Genomic DNA, 16,283 nt, shown 5'->3' on the forward strand with positions numbered 1-16,283 from the left:
TTTCTATAGCTTTCTGATAATCAATTATAACACGCAAAATATTTCATACAAATGAACGTGACCGAGCCACGGCGCAAAGCTCAATGTCACTCGAAAGCCGGATGAAAGGTGGGCCCCCCTTTAAGTGTCTGTTAAAAGTAGATGGAGGTTGGATTAATGTGCAGTGAGACAGTGTTCCAAAAGTGGAAGCTGCCACAGAGAAATGATGCCCGCCAGTAACGGCCCTGGTCCTTGGTGTAGAGCGGAGGTTGAATTGCGCGGTGGGTCGTACTCTGACAAGCTGTAGTGCAGGGCGACATGCGCGGAGAAAGAGAGTTGACCACCAGAAAAGGCCCAGCAATCTTGTAGCCGACTCTGCTGACGATGGAAAGCCAGTGGAAATGAAGGGGGGAGGTGATGGAATATAGCTGAAGATAAACTTGGTAGTGATTCAAGAGGTATTTTTTCTTTTGAGCTTGAGGCCTGGCTGAAAATAATTACTTGCTCAAATGAAAATTGAGGTGGTACTCATCTCCTGTTTACAGCCCTTAGGTGGTGGGAATTCCATATTTCTATGACAGGGGAAAATCTATCGACTGTTAAATTCCCCACAAAGTGGTACTTATTTGATCAACTCCAGATGGATCATGGACCAAGTCAACCTCCAACCAGGATACAAAATGGCAATATTCTGAACTACCTGGCCGGATTTGGCCATGTGATAGGTATAAAGTGTGTGCACTGGTGGCGATCCCAGGACACTGATCTGGACCCTTCCAGAAGAACATGGGCTCCAGGACGACTTGTGATGTGCTGTGCACAAGTCATCCAAGCAAAGGTCCTTCCAGAGTTTGCTATTTGGCAAAACAACAGCTCCAGTGCATCTGGCACACACACCCCAAACCATGTCAAACCAAATAAACACAAGAGGTACATTCATTCCCATTCTGGGATCAATAAAAAAATCGGATTCCAATAAAATGCTGTAGCTGAGCCTGCTGCAGGGTGCAGCATACGGCTGTGAGATGGGACGCATAGAAGGATGAACGCCGCCTTTCGGCTGCTTTAGGTAAGATTAAATTGTCTTTATCCCCAAAACAAAGAAAAAATAAAATGTCAAAATTACAACCGCTGGAGTATGTTTGTCTAATTATTTTTTTTGCATAATCCTTGTTTGGCAGAATATAAATTGAATTGTCCCAAAAGCATAAAATTACAGAATCTTGTATATAATTTAAAAGTACAAGCAATGTTCTGAATTTCAAATGCTCACACCTTATACAAAAAACTTTTTTTTTCTTAAAAAAAGAGGGCATACATTATACGTAAAGGTACATATGCGAAGAGTTAATAAAACAGGGCACATTTACAGAGAATGGTTTTAAAACATCATGACTTAAGCCTTTACAAATCCAAAACAATTACTTGAAATGCCGCTGCACAAGTGTAAAACCCAACGTCCCATCCAGGCTTAGTACTTTGCTCAGTGGGGAAACAGGTCACGACAATTATTTCGATAGAAAATACACTGAGCCGTCAAACTTGATATAAAGCGACATTTAAAAAAAGCATTCCAACATCCCAATCAATTTTAAAACTAATGGAACACTACACTACGTATCCTGCAAGAGTATCCTCATGGAGATATATAAAGTTATACTTTAAGGCCTTGCGCACTTTCATTATTACAAAATAACCATTATTGAACAGCATTTAAAATGTTACGTTACGTTTGGTTAAGGCTTCCTTTTCAGTCGGAATTTCTTAATTTACACCTTTGCCGCTTTTATTTTAAAATCCTGGATGATGGCGCATTATGCTATGTCAGTCGCTAGATTACACGTGGAGATCTCGCTACCGGAGTGGTAATGCACGTAGGAGAGGCTATCGCGCTGTAGCTTGTGAGCAGTAACCGACACGCCATGGTGTAAGACGGGTGAAAATCCCAACATCCCACAACATGCAGAGGAGCCATCGCGATTGCTCCCGGACTTAACAAGCCTACCCAAACACCATGCCTGACAGTACATACATATAAACAGAACCATGGAATTTACCAAAACCAAAGTAAAAAAAAAAGCAAACCCACTACTTTGCCAGTAATGTACGCAGCGCATCGGATTCATACCCTGCTGAGAGAGCACGGTGCATTCCGCACATGGATGCGGAATGTTATACGTCTTACGAGTCCAATTGTATCAGGTTTTTATTGGTGTTCAGTCGACTGTCCTTTGGTAAATACTCAGTTTTACAGAATTTAAATAGTCCTGATAGTTGAAGTTGGGTGGGGGGGCGGGTGTCAGCTGATGAATGAACCAACTGACTGGGGTGTATTTAGTCATCAGAATTTGAAAGCCGTTTGAATGCATTTTTTACGGAAATTTGCAGATTCAGAAAATAATTACACTTTAGTTATACATTGTGTGGACATGTGAAAAGTTGGCAAAATGTGACCTGATTAAACCTGTTGTATTTTATGACTGTCAATGTGAATATGCTTTTTTAAAAGCAGTCCTGCATAGCGAGTGTATCCGTGCATCCTACACGCGTGTGAATGAGGCTGTGGAATGCAATTGTTTTAAATTGCCAAATGTGTAGACGCGGGTATGCGCCAAAATCTACGCACGCAAGTCATTTTAAGTTGTTAACATGAGAGCTCATTACACTTCAATCTGCATATTTACTTCTAGAATGTATTTGACACTTTTCAAAACATAACGACTTTTTGAAGCCCAGGGGATTCATAATCCAATACCACCCTACCACCAAACATCACTAATGACAAATATGACTGTAAACCTCAGTATTTGCTGAATAAGGCCAGTCAACTGAAATGTCAAGATCTTCCTGTACTCTCAGTGAGAGCATAAAAACACGTCTTTTAAACTTTTTATTTTATGAATAAGCTCACTAAGTAGCAGTTTTATGACATTACGTGTTTTGCTTGTTTTATCCAATATGAATGGTCATAAAGCATCGACTACAAGTGAAAAGGACTGCACATATGGTCGTGACAACCTACGGAGACAGAAAAATATTCGTTACACATCTACTGTGGAAGTGTGGGCAATTTGAGAGCAACAGGGGGTTTTGTGATTAAAGATACCAATGAAATAAAATACAGCAACTTAACAAAATTATGCTAAAAAAGGTAAATAAAACACAAAGGGAACTTAAACTAACAATATTAATGCAAAAATCAACCGGTTCGGGGACCACGAGAGTGACACCCTGACACCTGGCGAGACGGCATAGGAAGCACAAACTTCTTAGCACAAAACTTCCTTGGGTTTTGGAGTCGCTGCTAGAATTACGGAGGGCCAATGTGCGCTCAGGTTCAAAACTGCCAAGAGGCTCTTATTACTGAACAATTTATATGAATGCAAGAGACATTTAGAGTTAACTCTCGTTTGAAAAGCACACCAAGTGTTTTGGGAAATTGGAGGGACTGCTCCTGCAAAATTCATCTTACCGGCTATAACCCATCTCCAAAACACACAACACAACCGAGGCCAACCGTAACGCAACCACTGCAGAGTATTTCAGAACATTGTCTCCGAATGTCATAACCTGCACGTATTGTTACTGTGCGCATACAGCGGAGGTGAACTACTAAAGGTGTAATTTATTGACCGATTTAGTTTTACCGGAGTAGGGTTAAACTGGGCAGCTTGTGCTGCGCACTCGCCACGAACAGGACGCGTTGCCGTGGGAATGTTCGTTATCTTTTCACATACCGATCTGTACTGACAAGACGTATTTTGCCAGCGAGCGAGCACCGACTATCGTTTGAACCCAATCGCTCCTCGCGCCTCCGCAGACCCCCCCCCCAACCCCCTTCCCCTGCCTGCCCCCCGCCAGCCCCGTGGCATCGCGCGCTGCCCGCCCGCCCGTTCGCCCCCCGCCCCAACTCAGCCGTCCGTGCCCGACATGCCGCCGCCATTGGTGGGGTCGTGACTCGACTCGGGCGTGGTGGCCACGGAGGTGGCGATCATGAGCTCGGCCGGCACGGTCGTGAGCGTCACCAGCCCGGCGGCCGCCAGGATGTCGCCGACGGTCGTGGGGCGGGTGCCGTCATCGCCCTCCACCTCTGTGTCGCCTTTGGCCTCGGGGTCCAAGTCGGCGTCACCGGAGATGCCGACGCGCTTGGCCGAGTGAGTCTTCATGTGCTTGGACAGGTGGTCGCTCCGCATGAAGCGCTTCGAGCACTCAGAGCAGATGAACTTCTTCTCGCCTGAAGAGAAAAGTGGTGGCGTGGGGAGGAAGGAGTCGTGTTTGAGGTTTCATATCTTCAACCAGGTGAGAACTCAGAGACCAGGATATTCCCATTTGCAAGAGTGACCTGGAATATTAGTCTGCCAGTTGCCAATTATATATATAGTAATTATGAAAAATAAAAATTGTACACCCTGCCACTGGCACACAATGGCCAACTATTGTGAATGACATGAGGGGATCTTTTCCACTTCCCAGCAGACAGCCCTTGTTACGGTTATTACACCTGCAGCAATAATTCATCAGGGTGGCCATTAGATTCAAGCTAAGAACCTCTGCAACAAGTAGTGAATAATAGGCTACCGCTAAGCCATGTCACTGCTTAATGCCTCGAGTGTGGTGGTGTTGGTGTACCGCCTGCGGGACAGCACTCGGAAGGGACTAGTTGATTATAGAGATTACTGTATAGTCACATTGGTGGCAGACATGTGGAGGTTCAGAAATTAAATGTTTTCTTTTTTTTCCCTCCACATGATTGTGGGGTATCTATAAATGGATACGCCTATACTTTTTGCTTTCGTGTTATATTTGTAAAAACGAGTAAGCAAAAGTAGCATAGGGCAAAGGCCATGCTCGCTCTGCTACACCAAACAGCTCAGCAACACAACACCTCACCTGTATGCGTCCTCTTGTGCCGCTGTAGTTCATCAGAGCGCGTGAAACGCTTTCCACAGTGTAACCAGGTACACACGAAAGGCCGTTCGCCCGAGTGCCAGCGCAGATGAGCACGCAGGTGCGACGTCTTGCCATACACCTTGCTACAGCCTGTTATGTGGCAGATGTGCTGCTTTTTCTGTCCGGCTTCTCCGGTGACCCTACAAGTAAAATTGCGAGCAAAACACATTATACAGCAGTATATAGCACAAATATATTTAAATGCAGCTTTGAAGAGGTAACTTTTAGTGTTGCCATTTATGACAGCCTGCATGCCAAACTTTTCTTCTAATTGTATTTTGCTACTTCATGCAATCTTAGTCTCAAATCTATTTTGCATTTTCACAATGTATATGGTTTAACAGTGCCTCGGTTTGCGAGAGTTTGGAAGACTCCATCAATCTCCGCTGAACCAAATGCCATTTCATAGTCTACAAAAGCTTTTTTATAGTCTACAAAAGGTTTTTCAAATTCATATCTTTGATAGAATCTGATCTGATAGCACTATGTGGTCAACGGCAAAGGCCTTTTCTAAAAATATCTTTACTCTCGTGGTCGTTATTGTAATGAACCATCACTCTGTTCTCTAATTTTCGTAAATAGATCATACGCACATGTTTACAGGCCAAGTATTCAAATTAGTATTTTTTTAGATATTCAGGAATTATACACTATTGAGGTATTTAAATTTCGTGTATTAACCATCTAATATTCATTAACCAATGGTAAATTTTAAAAAGGAAATGATTTAATTTAACTGTTTGCAAAGTTGGGTGAAAGGTTAATGAGCTAAACAAGTTACAACTGGAAAATAGCAGAATATGTATATCTAGATCAGTTTTTAAAGGTGAATCAAGATCAAAATGATGATAAAGACGCAGACAAATGAATTGGAAGTGTTTTGATAATGAAAAGCAACATACAAATGTGCCTAAAGACAAGTGGACATTACCTGCTGTTGACATAGATCAAAACCATGAATGCCAAAGAAAATGGAAAAGCTTAAAGTGTGTAAAAAAGACACGCTTTGAATTGCATTAAACAGAATGAGGAACGCACGTATGAGAGAATAAATGAACATTAGACATATTGACAATTAAGAAAATGTTGTAGGCAGGACACGGCGCAGTGTCAGCCACGAGCACTATAAGGACAGTACAAATGCCACAAGACAGGATAGACAGCAAATGCTCAAGAATGTTTTGTCCTGGAACAAAGCAACAGAGACAGCGCCATTCTCAAGAGGCAGGAACAAGGAACTACTGTCAGTATCGCTATCAGCAGTTAAAGCAAGCAAGAATGAGATAGAAAACTGCATTTTGTTAACAAATGGTGTGATGGAAATGCGAGCCGTAGTTTTTAAGCAACCACGCCCTCCAACTCCCCACCCCCAAACTCACTTGCCCTCGCTGTCCCTGCAGTTTGGGCACATGCAAGGCACCCGCCGCAGCCGCTTGCCCTCTCCCTCAACCGCATCTCCGCTGACGCCACCTCCACCGCTCTCGTCTGCCAGTGCCAGCTGCCCCAGCTGGGAGGCGTCCAGCGCAAAAATGCTGGTCCCGCCTTGTCCGCCGGATATGGTCACAGGCTGCGAGCTCAACTGCCACTTGGGATAGCCGCTGTCCTGTGCCGTCAGCGTCTGGCCTGCGTGGCGTAGACCAAATTTCACGCGCTTGTTCATGCAGGCATTTTTGGGAAAGTCGGCAAAAATTACCATTGCCAAAACTGTGGGCTGCTGTTGTGAATAAAAAAAAAGTGTGTGGACATCAATGGCACATGAGCCCTTAAAACATGTTTTATGTATAGTCAATGACAATTTACATAACGGGTGAGGGTTGGTCAGCAGTGCCTTGCCACCTTTGTCACTCCAGTGCTGATTTTGACACTGCACCAGAAACTTGTTTAAGGCCAAGTCCAACCTATAGTAGTTGCAGGCTAAGTTCAGATACCAAAAGCCAATGGTGCGGGTGCATCACGGCCATAAACAGATAACCGGGATCATGGTGCTGTGTGAACAATACTGTTCCATGCACACGCTTACATCAAACTGTATTTTACAATGTTAACACCATAAATTCCTGCACTGCATTGACCATATGCACAGAATTTCCTAGAGTTCTATGCAATTAAAACACCCACATGTGATATGACGGTCCACTTTGCATACCTGTAGCAGTAGACACTTGCGTCCCCTGCAGTTGGATCCCGACAGTGCCCAGCGAGTTTACCAATGCTTGTGACGTGCCCGTGGTGGTGGTGGCCCCACCGATAGGCACCACCGTCTGCACAAACTTCTGCTGCGGAGCTGTACCGGCGCCAGTCTGGGCTGTGGCCTGAACGGGCGCCAGTGCAATGGCCTGCCCACCACCACCACTAATGGGGAGGCCCTGTGGGACAAGACGTAAATGCACGCACATGCCAGACAATGGAATTGCTGCTTACTCGCAAAGCAGCTACTACTAATGACCGGGTCTATGGAGTCACAAATAGAAAATCCACAACACCATCTTCATTGACACTGCCTTTTAACAGAACAAGATATATTGGGCTACACGTAGTAGGGTAAAAAGTTAAATTAACTCTCACAACTTGAGGTATTCAACTGTGGTTACAAATACATGTTTTTTTTCTATTGTGGTACGTGTATAGTATATTATTGTATTAACATATACAGCCATATATTAGTGTGAAAACGTGTATGAATTGGGCATAATAAATTATGAATATGACTTAATGCATTCTCATGAGCCCCAATCATTGATGATAATTGATGAACTGTCACATTTCTTGTATTGGGCAATGATAATTTCTTTGGAACAAAGGATGGGCAAACAGAACCATGAATGGGAAAGCTGGATAATGCATTTCATTACTCGTGGTGGATTCGAAGCAATGACCTATTTAATTTATTCCTGTGAATCCTTCTGAAAAAGTCTCAAAATAACCTTGGATGAGAATAACAGTATACTTGTGTGTATAAAGGGATGAGCCAAAGTCCACACACACAGGTTTACAATGTGGTCTTGTGCAAAAGTTTGCCTTAAAATCTAAAATTTAAGGGAACATGCACACATTTATGAATACATTACATTTTCACTAATGCTGCACTTCCAAATTGAGTGGAAACTTTTTTTCCTAGTAATTTAGGCTCGACAAACTTCATTAAAAAAGTGTAGCACATTAAAGTATGCTTCATTAGCCAAGCAGTATCAGAGAAGGAACATCAACATCTCATGTCACATGACCTTCTAAAACAGACCCATCAATTAAGGCAATGGCCCTAAGCTGCACGATTAAACTGGATCCATTTCACAAGTTCAAACTGAAAGCCTCGGTTTGGTCTTACACAATGCAGTTGCACAAATCTTTTATTATCAGTCATCGGCAATGAACACCAGTCACTGCATGCATAGGTCATCCCTGTTATGCTTAAGCACAAGAAGACGATTTGCCTTGGCATGTTTGTGCTTGATAAGAACGACCACTGACTAAAGACGTGAGAAAAAACACTTGCAAAGGTCACATACCAAGGCAGTGCTGCTCTCATAAAAAGTTTGCTGATAGTGAAAAAAATGGGAGCAAGAAAGCCCTGTGATTGCTTGCTAAACTAAGAGTTTGAAGTATTTTTCCCCCCACGAACTTGCAATTAACTGCCCAAATAATGATGTGTACACATTTCCATAAAAGCACAAAATTGTGTTTGGGAAGAAAATACTCATTTAGATGTATTAAGTTAAACTATGAGGAAGCGATGGAAACACTTTATAATAATTCCCTCCAAGCCGACATTTTGTCATTTTAAACATTTGCCAAAAAAACCTTAAGTGAAAAAAATATATGCAGTAACTTTGCACATCTTTGCAGTGCGACTCTCCCCCCACTGTCCCCAAGCGTTCCAACAAGTACTGCTCATTTCCTGCATGTGGCCCTGGGGGTGTAGAGGTCACTTTGGGGTCATATGCTTGTTTTCTAACTTAGGTCAAGCAGCATTGGGGGCGAGTGGGGGGCTGCAACTCTCAACTTCAAAGCGCCTTCCCGTCCTTCCTGCCCAAGCCTAGTTCTGGAGTAAGCATGCAGTTCGGGGTGCAGCTGTGCCACCAGACCCTCGGACCCTCATTGGCCACCCGCTCTTCAAATCCTCACCAACCCCAACACCTGAGGGCCCAGCTGTGCCTCCCGGCCAATGGTGTGCAGGTTACCATGGCGATAACGGTCAACCACTCCGTGCGATGGTATGCTGGGTGGATGAAGGGTTAGGGGGTGTCAGGGTTGGGTGAATCCTGCTAAGGTGAGCAATGCTTGTTGGTAAAACATTGTTGAAGCATTCGCTGTGGTGATGTTTACCAGGCAGTGAGCGCACCAAACTGCTTACTATAAGAACACAATGTGCTACCAGATACGCTTTCCTGTAGTTAAATATCCCAGTGTACTTGTAGGCTAACAGACACAGAAACTCCCTTAATCACACTTTTAAATTGGTGCTGTAAACAACTGACACCATCTGGGTTCTTAAGGAGAAGTTACTCCAATTATTCAAAAATTTTGTTCAATTGATTATAAATTTGATTTTAAGCTTTCGTGACTGCAGGAATTACACTTTGGTTCTTTCGGTAAAGTCACGTAGAAAGAAAATAAATTAAATATAATACGACGTTTCGATTGCAACACAAGCAATCGTCATCTGGTAGAACTAAATTTGAGTCTGTGTGTTGTCTCTCTCTGCTTGTGTCTGTCTGTGTCTCCGTGTCTGTGTTTTCTCTCTCAATTTAGTTCTACCTGATGACGATTGCTTGTGTTGCAATCGAAACGTCGTATTCTATTATTTAATTAGTTCCCCTTCTACGTGACTTTATCGAAAGAACCAAAGAGTAATTATAAATAAAAACGGTGTAAATGTGCCTGGTCTCATGGAATATTTTTGTAATGGATATCTTATCCATCCAATTGCTTTCCAAGCCTTTTTAACTTGAATAAACACTTATTCAATAAAAAAAGAGAAAACTGGAAACTTAAGTGACTACTGCTTGCGTGGCATGAGTTGGTGTGCCAACTGATTTGCATCAGGAAGCATAAAGGTATGAAGCATTTGTCGAAGAATGTGCCTACTTCAACATAAAAATGATAACAGGACAAACCAAGGAAGTGGTTACATACGTTGTGTGCATATTCCCTCCCCAACGCCCCTATCATTCAGCCAGCGCTGCACCATAATAATAATAGCAGCTTGCTTCAGCTCACCTGTATATTCTGCACTTGGATGGTTTGCCAGCCGATCTGCCCCGATGGCAAAATGGTGGGGGTGCGGATCAGGAAGGTGGACGGCTGCTGGCCCTGATCTTGCGACTGCGCAGACAGCGAGGCGGCCTGCAGCGCGGCCTGAAGCATCTGTGGACTCAGCCCGCTCACCATCTGCACCTGCTGCTGCTGGAAGGGCTGCTGCAGGTGATACTGGTTCTGCAACTGCACCTGCTGCTGGCCCTGCGAGGCGGTCGAAATGGGCGTCACGCAGTCAATGGACGAGATGGTGACGTGCGGCGAGGTGCCCGAAGCCGTGGTGTAGATGGCCGACGAGCTGCCACCCTCCGCCGAGGTAGCGGCGCTGCTGCTGACGCCAGCATCGCCACCTGCCTGTTGCTCCGAAGCGGCCCCAGTGACGACTGTCACGTTCTGCGCAGGGCCTCCGCCCAGTGACAGCGGCAACGTGAAAGTCAGGTTGTTGCTACCGCCGACCGGTAAGTTTATGAGCTGCATCTGCTGCGAGCCATGGCCAATCTGGCCCTGGATCTGCACGGGAAAGGTGGCCGTGGTGGCCGTACCACCCGCGGAGCTCGTTCCAGCTGGCCTGATTTGCACAGGCTGCTGACCAGAGCCGCCTTGGGTCGATTGGGTCTGTGTCTGGCTCACCGGCACGAGCTGTATCTGACTATCTTGCTGCATTATCTGAATCTGCTGGCCATCTATTGTCTGCAGCTGTGGCAGGACCTGATACTGCACGAACTGTGGCTGCTGTTGCGCCTGCTGCTGGGACTGCTGCTGCGCCACCGCCACCAGCTGCCCGCTCGGGCCGATTTTGAGCATCGATTCGGTGCCGCTCTGGCCCGACGCTACCTGCACCACGCCGGACGAGGCCTGCACGTCAGTGGTGCTGCCGCTGGCCGCCACCGCCGACGACGACGACGCAGGAGCCGTCCCGGCCGAGGTCGGGGAGGCAATGATCTGCCACCCATTGGGCGTCGCGGCGAGCTGAGTGAGCTCCAGCGCGTGCAGAAGCGTTTGGCCTGGGCCGGCCACAATCCTCAGAGCTCCCGGCTGCACCTGCACCTGCTGCCCCTGCGCCTGGGCCGCTTGCGCCTCACTCGGGGGCGTTTCGATCCTGCTGCACGTGGCCGCGAGGAGTGCCAGAGGCGACGCCTGCGCGTCCTGGGCCTGCCAGGAGGGGGGGGGGGAGAAGACGACGGAGGAGGAAGATTGAGAGGGAAAAGGCGCAGGCCCACATGGGATTTGAGACGGCGGGGCATGGATCATCGCAGGGGCATGGATCATCGCAGGGCCACGCGAGGTCGTGGGGGGCGGTTTTTCGGGAATAGGGGGGCGGTGCGAGGGGGGGCGGTGCGGCCGAGGGGGGCGGTGTTCAGGGCAGGCATGGATGAGAGAGGAGAGAGAGGAGAGAGGGAGGAGAGACACACGGGACGGGTGAGTGGGTGGGCGGGCGAGCGGGAGGGAGGAGAGGCCGAGAGGGAGGAGAGACGGCGGCGAGGGAGGAGTGCTGAGGGGCCGGGCCCGAGAGCCGGGACGGCCATCGGCGGGAGAGGATTTCCCTCAGCCCCGCGCCCTCCGCTTTACTCTGCCGCAGTCACCGCCGCCGCACCGACATCACCCGCCGTCACTAGATTTACCCCTCGGTTGTTGCAGTTTACCTCGCGCGAACGGATCGCGGTTTCGCTCACCTGGCTATTCGCTGTGGGGTTCGACTGCGGCGTCTTTCCGTCGGCCGTGGCACTCGCAGCGCTGGGTGTAGTAGTAGTAGTCGTCGTCGTGGTTTGCTCGCTTTTTTCCGGCTCTACGCGACAGGACAAAACGCCGACGACGCCGCGATCACGACACGTTACCGACGACGCGACCAAGCCGAAAGCCCGCGCCGACGGCCCGAATTCGTGGGGCGAAAGCGCGACGAGGAAGGGCAACAACGCGGCCGCGTCGCGTTGCCTGCGGGGGAAAATGGCCTTCGCCTCAGACTCCTTTATTTATTAAATTCGCGCCACCTCCGCCTTCGCCGTTGTTATTTTGGCGCGCCGCGCGCGCTCTACGCCACTGTCTCTCTCACGCTCTCTCTTTCGCCGCCGATATTATATCATCTCTCCCCCACCCACCCAGCCAGCCACCACCACCTCTAAAATGCACCTCTCGGCTTTATACGCGTGTATTATAAAAAAAAAACTAAACGTTTACCTCAACCCGGCGCGACGATCGGTGTTTTATTGGGCGTGCGTTGTTAGGCGCGTGCGTGCGTGGTGGTTGCTTGATGGTGGTGGCGGTGTTTATAAGCGGGTGAGGAGTGCGCGCGCGCGCGCCGCGAAGCTCGCCACGAAGCTCGCCGCGTCTCCCCGGTCCAAGGGAGGGGAAAGGAGGGGGGTTCGCCTACCGCTCATACCGCCCGCGCCCGGGCCTAGCGACGCGGGCCTCGCCTGGTGCACCACGTGACCGCGCGGGGGGTGCGGCGGGGGGGGGGGGATTTGGGCGGGAAGCTCGCGAGAGGGGGGAGGGCGCGGCCTGGCTGCGCAGGCTTCGGCTGGAACGCCGCTGACGGCACCACGTGATCCGCGAGGAGGGGAGGGGTGACCGTATTCTCCGTGCACAAAGCGCACATGCCCTTCCCCCCCCCCCACACTTTGTTTTAAAGTTTATAATAATTTAGAATACAGTACCTATTTGCCGTGAAAGCCCGTTGTCCCAAACGTCGCACGTGTTTTTTTAGGCAGTGTTAGTGACGAATCTTGAATTTTAATTACCCGGTTGTTCAGTTTATTTTGGTATAGCCCTGTGAGCCATTCGGCTCTTGAATCGGGTGCAACCTTAACAAAAAAAACACGAACAAGAAAAACATCTTAAAGTGACTATGTGACCGTGCAAACAGAAAATCAATGGAAAAAAAACCAGCAAAAAATATTCCTAAAAAAAGCACCGTACACCAACGCAGTGTGCAAAAAAATCCCATTGTGCGTCAACAGATTTGTATACTGTAACTTCAATACACCCCAATGCCGAATCCTGCTTTTTGGAGCAACTTATCCGAAGTATACGGTAGCAGGGTGACACGCTACGTGGGTGAGAGCTGAATTGTGTATATATATAATTTTATACCTACGTGACTACCGAAAGAACCAAAGTGTGTGTATATATTGACTCAGCATTACCGATGGATCGATTTGCGTTACATATAAAGCGCGTATGATTCATGTGTATTTGCATCGGTTCACGTAGTGGCCTGCAACACCATCCCCCCTCCGTAATTTGTACGATTTTTAAAAATCGAATCTGTACACTTTGAGCACCTATCGAATCGCAAAGGTTGGAGGCGGGCGAAAAGTCGTTACAACCACGTGACCAGGGGGGCGGGGGGCCAGATTTGAATTTGAGCCTGCACCACGTGACGCCGTGACTGGTCTCATCACGTGACCGAGAGAGAGAGGGGGGGGAGCTTGGAGAGGAACCACGGGCCTAGTGACCAGGCTTCGGCCAGGGCACCACGTGACCACCAGAGGGCGGGGCTGGGGAGGGGGCGGTGGTATGGGGGGGGGGCTCTAATACTGTACTCTGTAGAGATGCGCGCCCGCGACGAAGGCCGTAGCCCCTACAGTGTCAGCAGCCACATGATCGCGCGCGCGCGGGGCGGAGCTGGTCGAGTCCGGTAACGCTCGCCCGTAGAGCTCGGTTGTGGGGGTGGACTAACCTTCCACGCCGGCCCGGCTTACCGCGTGAGGTCTGCGCGCGAGGCGTAAGCCGAACAAACCCGCGCGATCAGGTCTAGGCGACGGAGGCTTGGCCTAGAAGAGCACGTGACCGCGGAGGACTCCCGAAGCGCGCGTTACACACGGGCCTAGCGGACGAGGATTAGCCTAGAGTCTCACGTGATCTATGGCCGGACATCCGGTTCTGGAGATGTGACGTCGCCGCCGGAAGCCCGCGTAGGTGGGTGGAGGAGCGCGATCTTAACCGGGCGTGGTTCCGACCACGTGACCGGGGAGGGAGGGGTGGAGGAGGCACGGGCTGGATACCACGTGACCTTGAGCGCGGGGGGGGGGGGCTAAAAGGGCGGGAATGCTGAGGAGGGGGGGGCGCGAGGGAATTTCCGAATGAGGGGTCACGTGACACGAGCGATGACTGACGGAGAGGCGTCGCTCAATGTTAAAGTGGCGCCTTACACGAGAGACGCATATCGGAGTGTAATCGAGATTTCCATCGTTCCAAGATTTAGATTCTATTTTTCTTTTTTAACCGAGAATCTTCGTGTAGGGTGCATCGTTGTATCACGATGGAGGAGTGAGGGCGACTTGGTGACGGCTTCCTTACGGCAGCGGATTGCTCGTGGCCGATGATGACGAGTTGTGCCCTTGACCCGCAAATGCCCTTCAGCGCCTGAACCAATACAACATATAATACAATATCCCCCTATTCCTTGTTCACGCTATGGGGGAACTAGAAACACCACATTAAATTAACCATAACTTCGTGCTTGAAATGCTCAAGGTTGCCACACTCCCTGACGGATATTAAATACAATACAACCGCACTTTTTTGTTTTTTAAACAAACGTCCATTTACAGTACAATGCATACAAATTAACCAACTCCGGGCATGAAGTAATAGTTCAGCCGAATTATTTTATAAGCTTGTACAATCTAAAAATTTTTATTTTTCAAATCAATTACAATTGTGTTTTGTTTGCATTTGATCACTGATTCTCAGTTTGACCGATTCAGTGTAATTGCTTCCATATATTGCTAATGTTTAATCCTGTATTTTAAATTATGGTTGCTGAACAAAGGTTCCAAAACCTCAAGCGGTCAAACATCACTAGTTCTCTGTATAACAAGTGACAATAAAGTTCAATGCAAACGTGTGTCATATAAATTTTTTGTTGCGCAACTCTCCAAAATACACTTTACCCCAATTCGTAAATGTCGATTCGCTATCCAGCGCAAGCGAACGTTTCTGCAAAGTGTAATGCAAAACATTGCAGATGTGCAGAACATCACATTCACTCGTATCATTCCAATGGAAACATAGCCAGAAAGAGGGAGCCCGTTGTTGCACAAACGCACACTAAATTGCATATCCATATGTATGCTCCGTTCTGGTCCAGCGAGTCCAATTGGCGAAGTGCACGTCCTTGATTATTGCTCTTCAGGAGCTATGGCCCGAGACATTGTGAACCTGATGATGGATTGTCCCAGCCTTGAAGCTGGTAAAGAGCGAAATCTCACACAAGCACCCAAGTATCCCTTCTCCATGGTCTCACACACACACACCTGCCGAGATCAGACTCCTTTATCCCCAATACTTTGGAGTAAATTAAAGGGATTTAAAGCGGTCTCACACGGCCAAGCACTAAACCAGGCTAAGCAATGCTTAGCTTCGGAAGATCTGACGAGATTCGTCAGTATTAGTGGACGGAGTGAATGATTTAGTTAATTGTGCAGCCACTTCTGGTTTGTCATCAATTTCATTACGGTTAGCAGAGGTTACCCAAAGAGATCTTTCATATTGGCTTGTCCAGTTAAAAACCGTGACACTAAGCTCCCGGCAGTCAAGACAGACTTCATGGTCAAATAGAATGAGCCCGCAAGCATTTGTCGACGGGGGTTTTAATATTTGCCGGTCGCTATTTATATAAAAAAAAACCACATTAACTACGCCGCAATGAACATGGTGGTGGTGTCTATGCGGACGGCTCAATATCGTGTTTAGCAGCGCATTAAAACTCTAGGCACATTCACTGAAGATGCAGAGGTTGATTAAAACTGGCTCCTCTTGAGGCATGAGAAGCAGTGCATTTAAGAGTTCATATTCTCCTTTTATCGCTGCTCCAGAGAGCGGGCTTAATCGTCAGAGCTGTGCTTTGACTGCACGCTTAAGTCGTGCAGTATTAAACATTTAAGAGATTAGTTTCACAAAGGCAGCTTTAACAGTGATGAATGCTCTTACGTGGCTTGACAAATGGGCTTTTGAGATCCAAATCAAGAACGCCTTCTGTACCTTTTTATGCCCAAGTGAAATAAACCGGGGGATATTCCCTACGTTCCCACATTATCTTTATGGAGGTTATCTAGTGGCAACTATGCATGTCATGAAGCAATGGTTCATCGATTAAAATC

The 16,283-nt window shown here is 47.7% G+C and overlaps 1 protein-coding gene across 3 annotated transcripts; it reads right to left on the reverse strand.

Annotated features, from left to right (window-relative positions):
• Positions 1–3,848: 3,848 nt before the first annotated feature.
• Positions 3,849–14,138, reverse strand: LOC116948713 (transcription factor Sp4-like). 3 transcript variants are annotated; one of them, XM_032965698.2, is made up of 7 exons: positions 13,323–13,525; positions 11,856–11,968; positions 10,147–11,334; positions 7,076–7,295; positions 6,309–6,552; positions 4,870–5,069; positions 3,849–4,213 (listed from the first exon to the last, which is right to left on the reverse strand). In XM_032965698.2, exons 1-7 carry the CDS (start codon positions 13,375–13,377, stop codon positions 3,891–3,893), a joined length of 2,343 nt encoding a protein of 780 aa, XP_032821589.1. In that variant the 5' UTR covers positions 13,378–13,525; the 3' UTR covers positions 3,849–3,890. The 3 variants fall into 3 exon arrangements, with proteins under 3 accessions (XP_032821589.1, XP_032821590.1, XP_032821591.1); XM_032965699.2 differs by lacking the exon at positions 13,323–13,525 and adding an exon at positions 14,037–14,138 and having other exon boundaries at positions 3,850–4,213; XM_032965700.2 differs by lacking the exon at positions 13,323–13,525 and adding an exon at positions 12,551–12,657 and having other exon boundaries at positions 3,850–4,213.
• Between the last annotated feature and the right edge of the window lie 2,145 nt (positions 14,139–16,283).

The sequence above is a fragment of the Petromyzon marinus genome, chromosome 34 (assembly GCF_048934315.1).
Source record: "Petromyzon marinus isolate PM22_M1 ecotype Great Lakes invasive population chromosome 34, UKy_Petmar_22M1.pri1.0, whole genome shotgun sequence".
NCBI classification, from domain to species: Eukaryota; Metazoa; Chordata; class Hyperoartia; order Petromyzontiformes; family Petromyzontidae; genus Petromyzon; species Petromyzon marinus.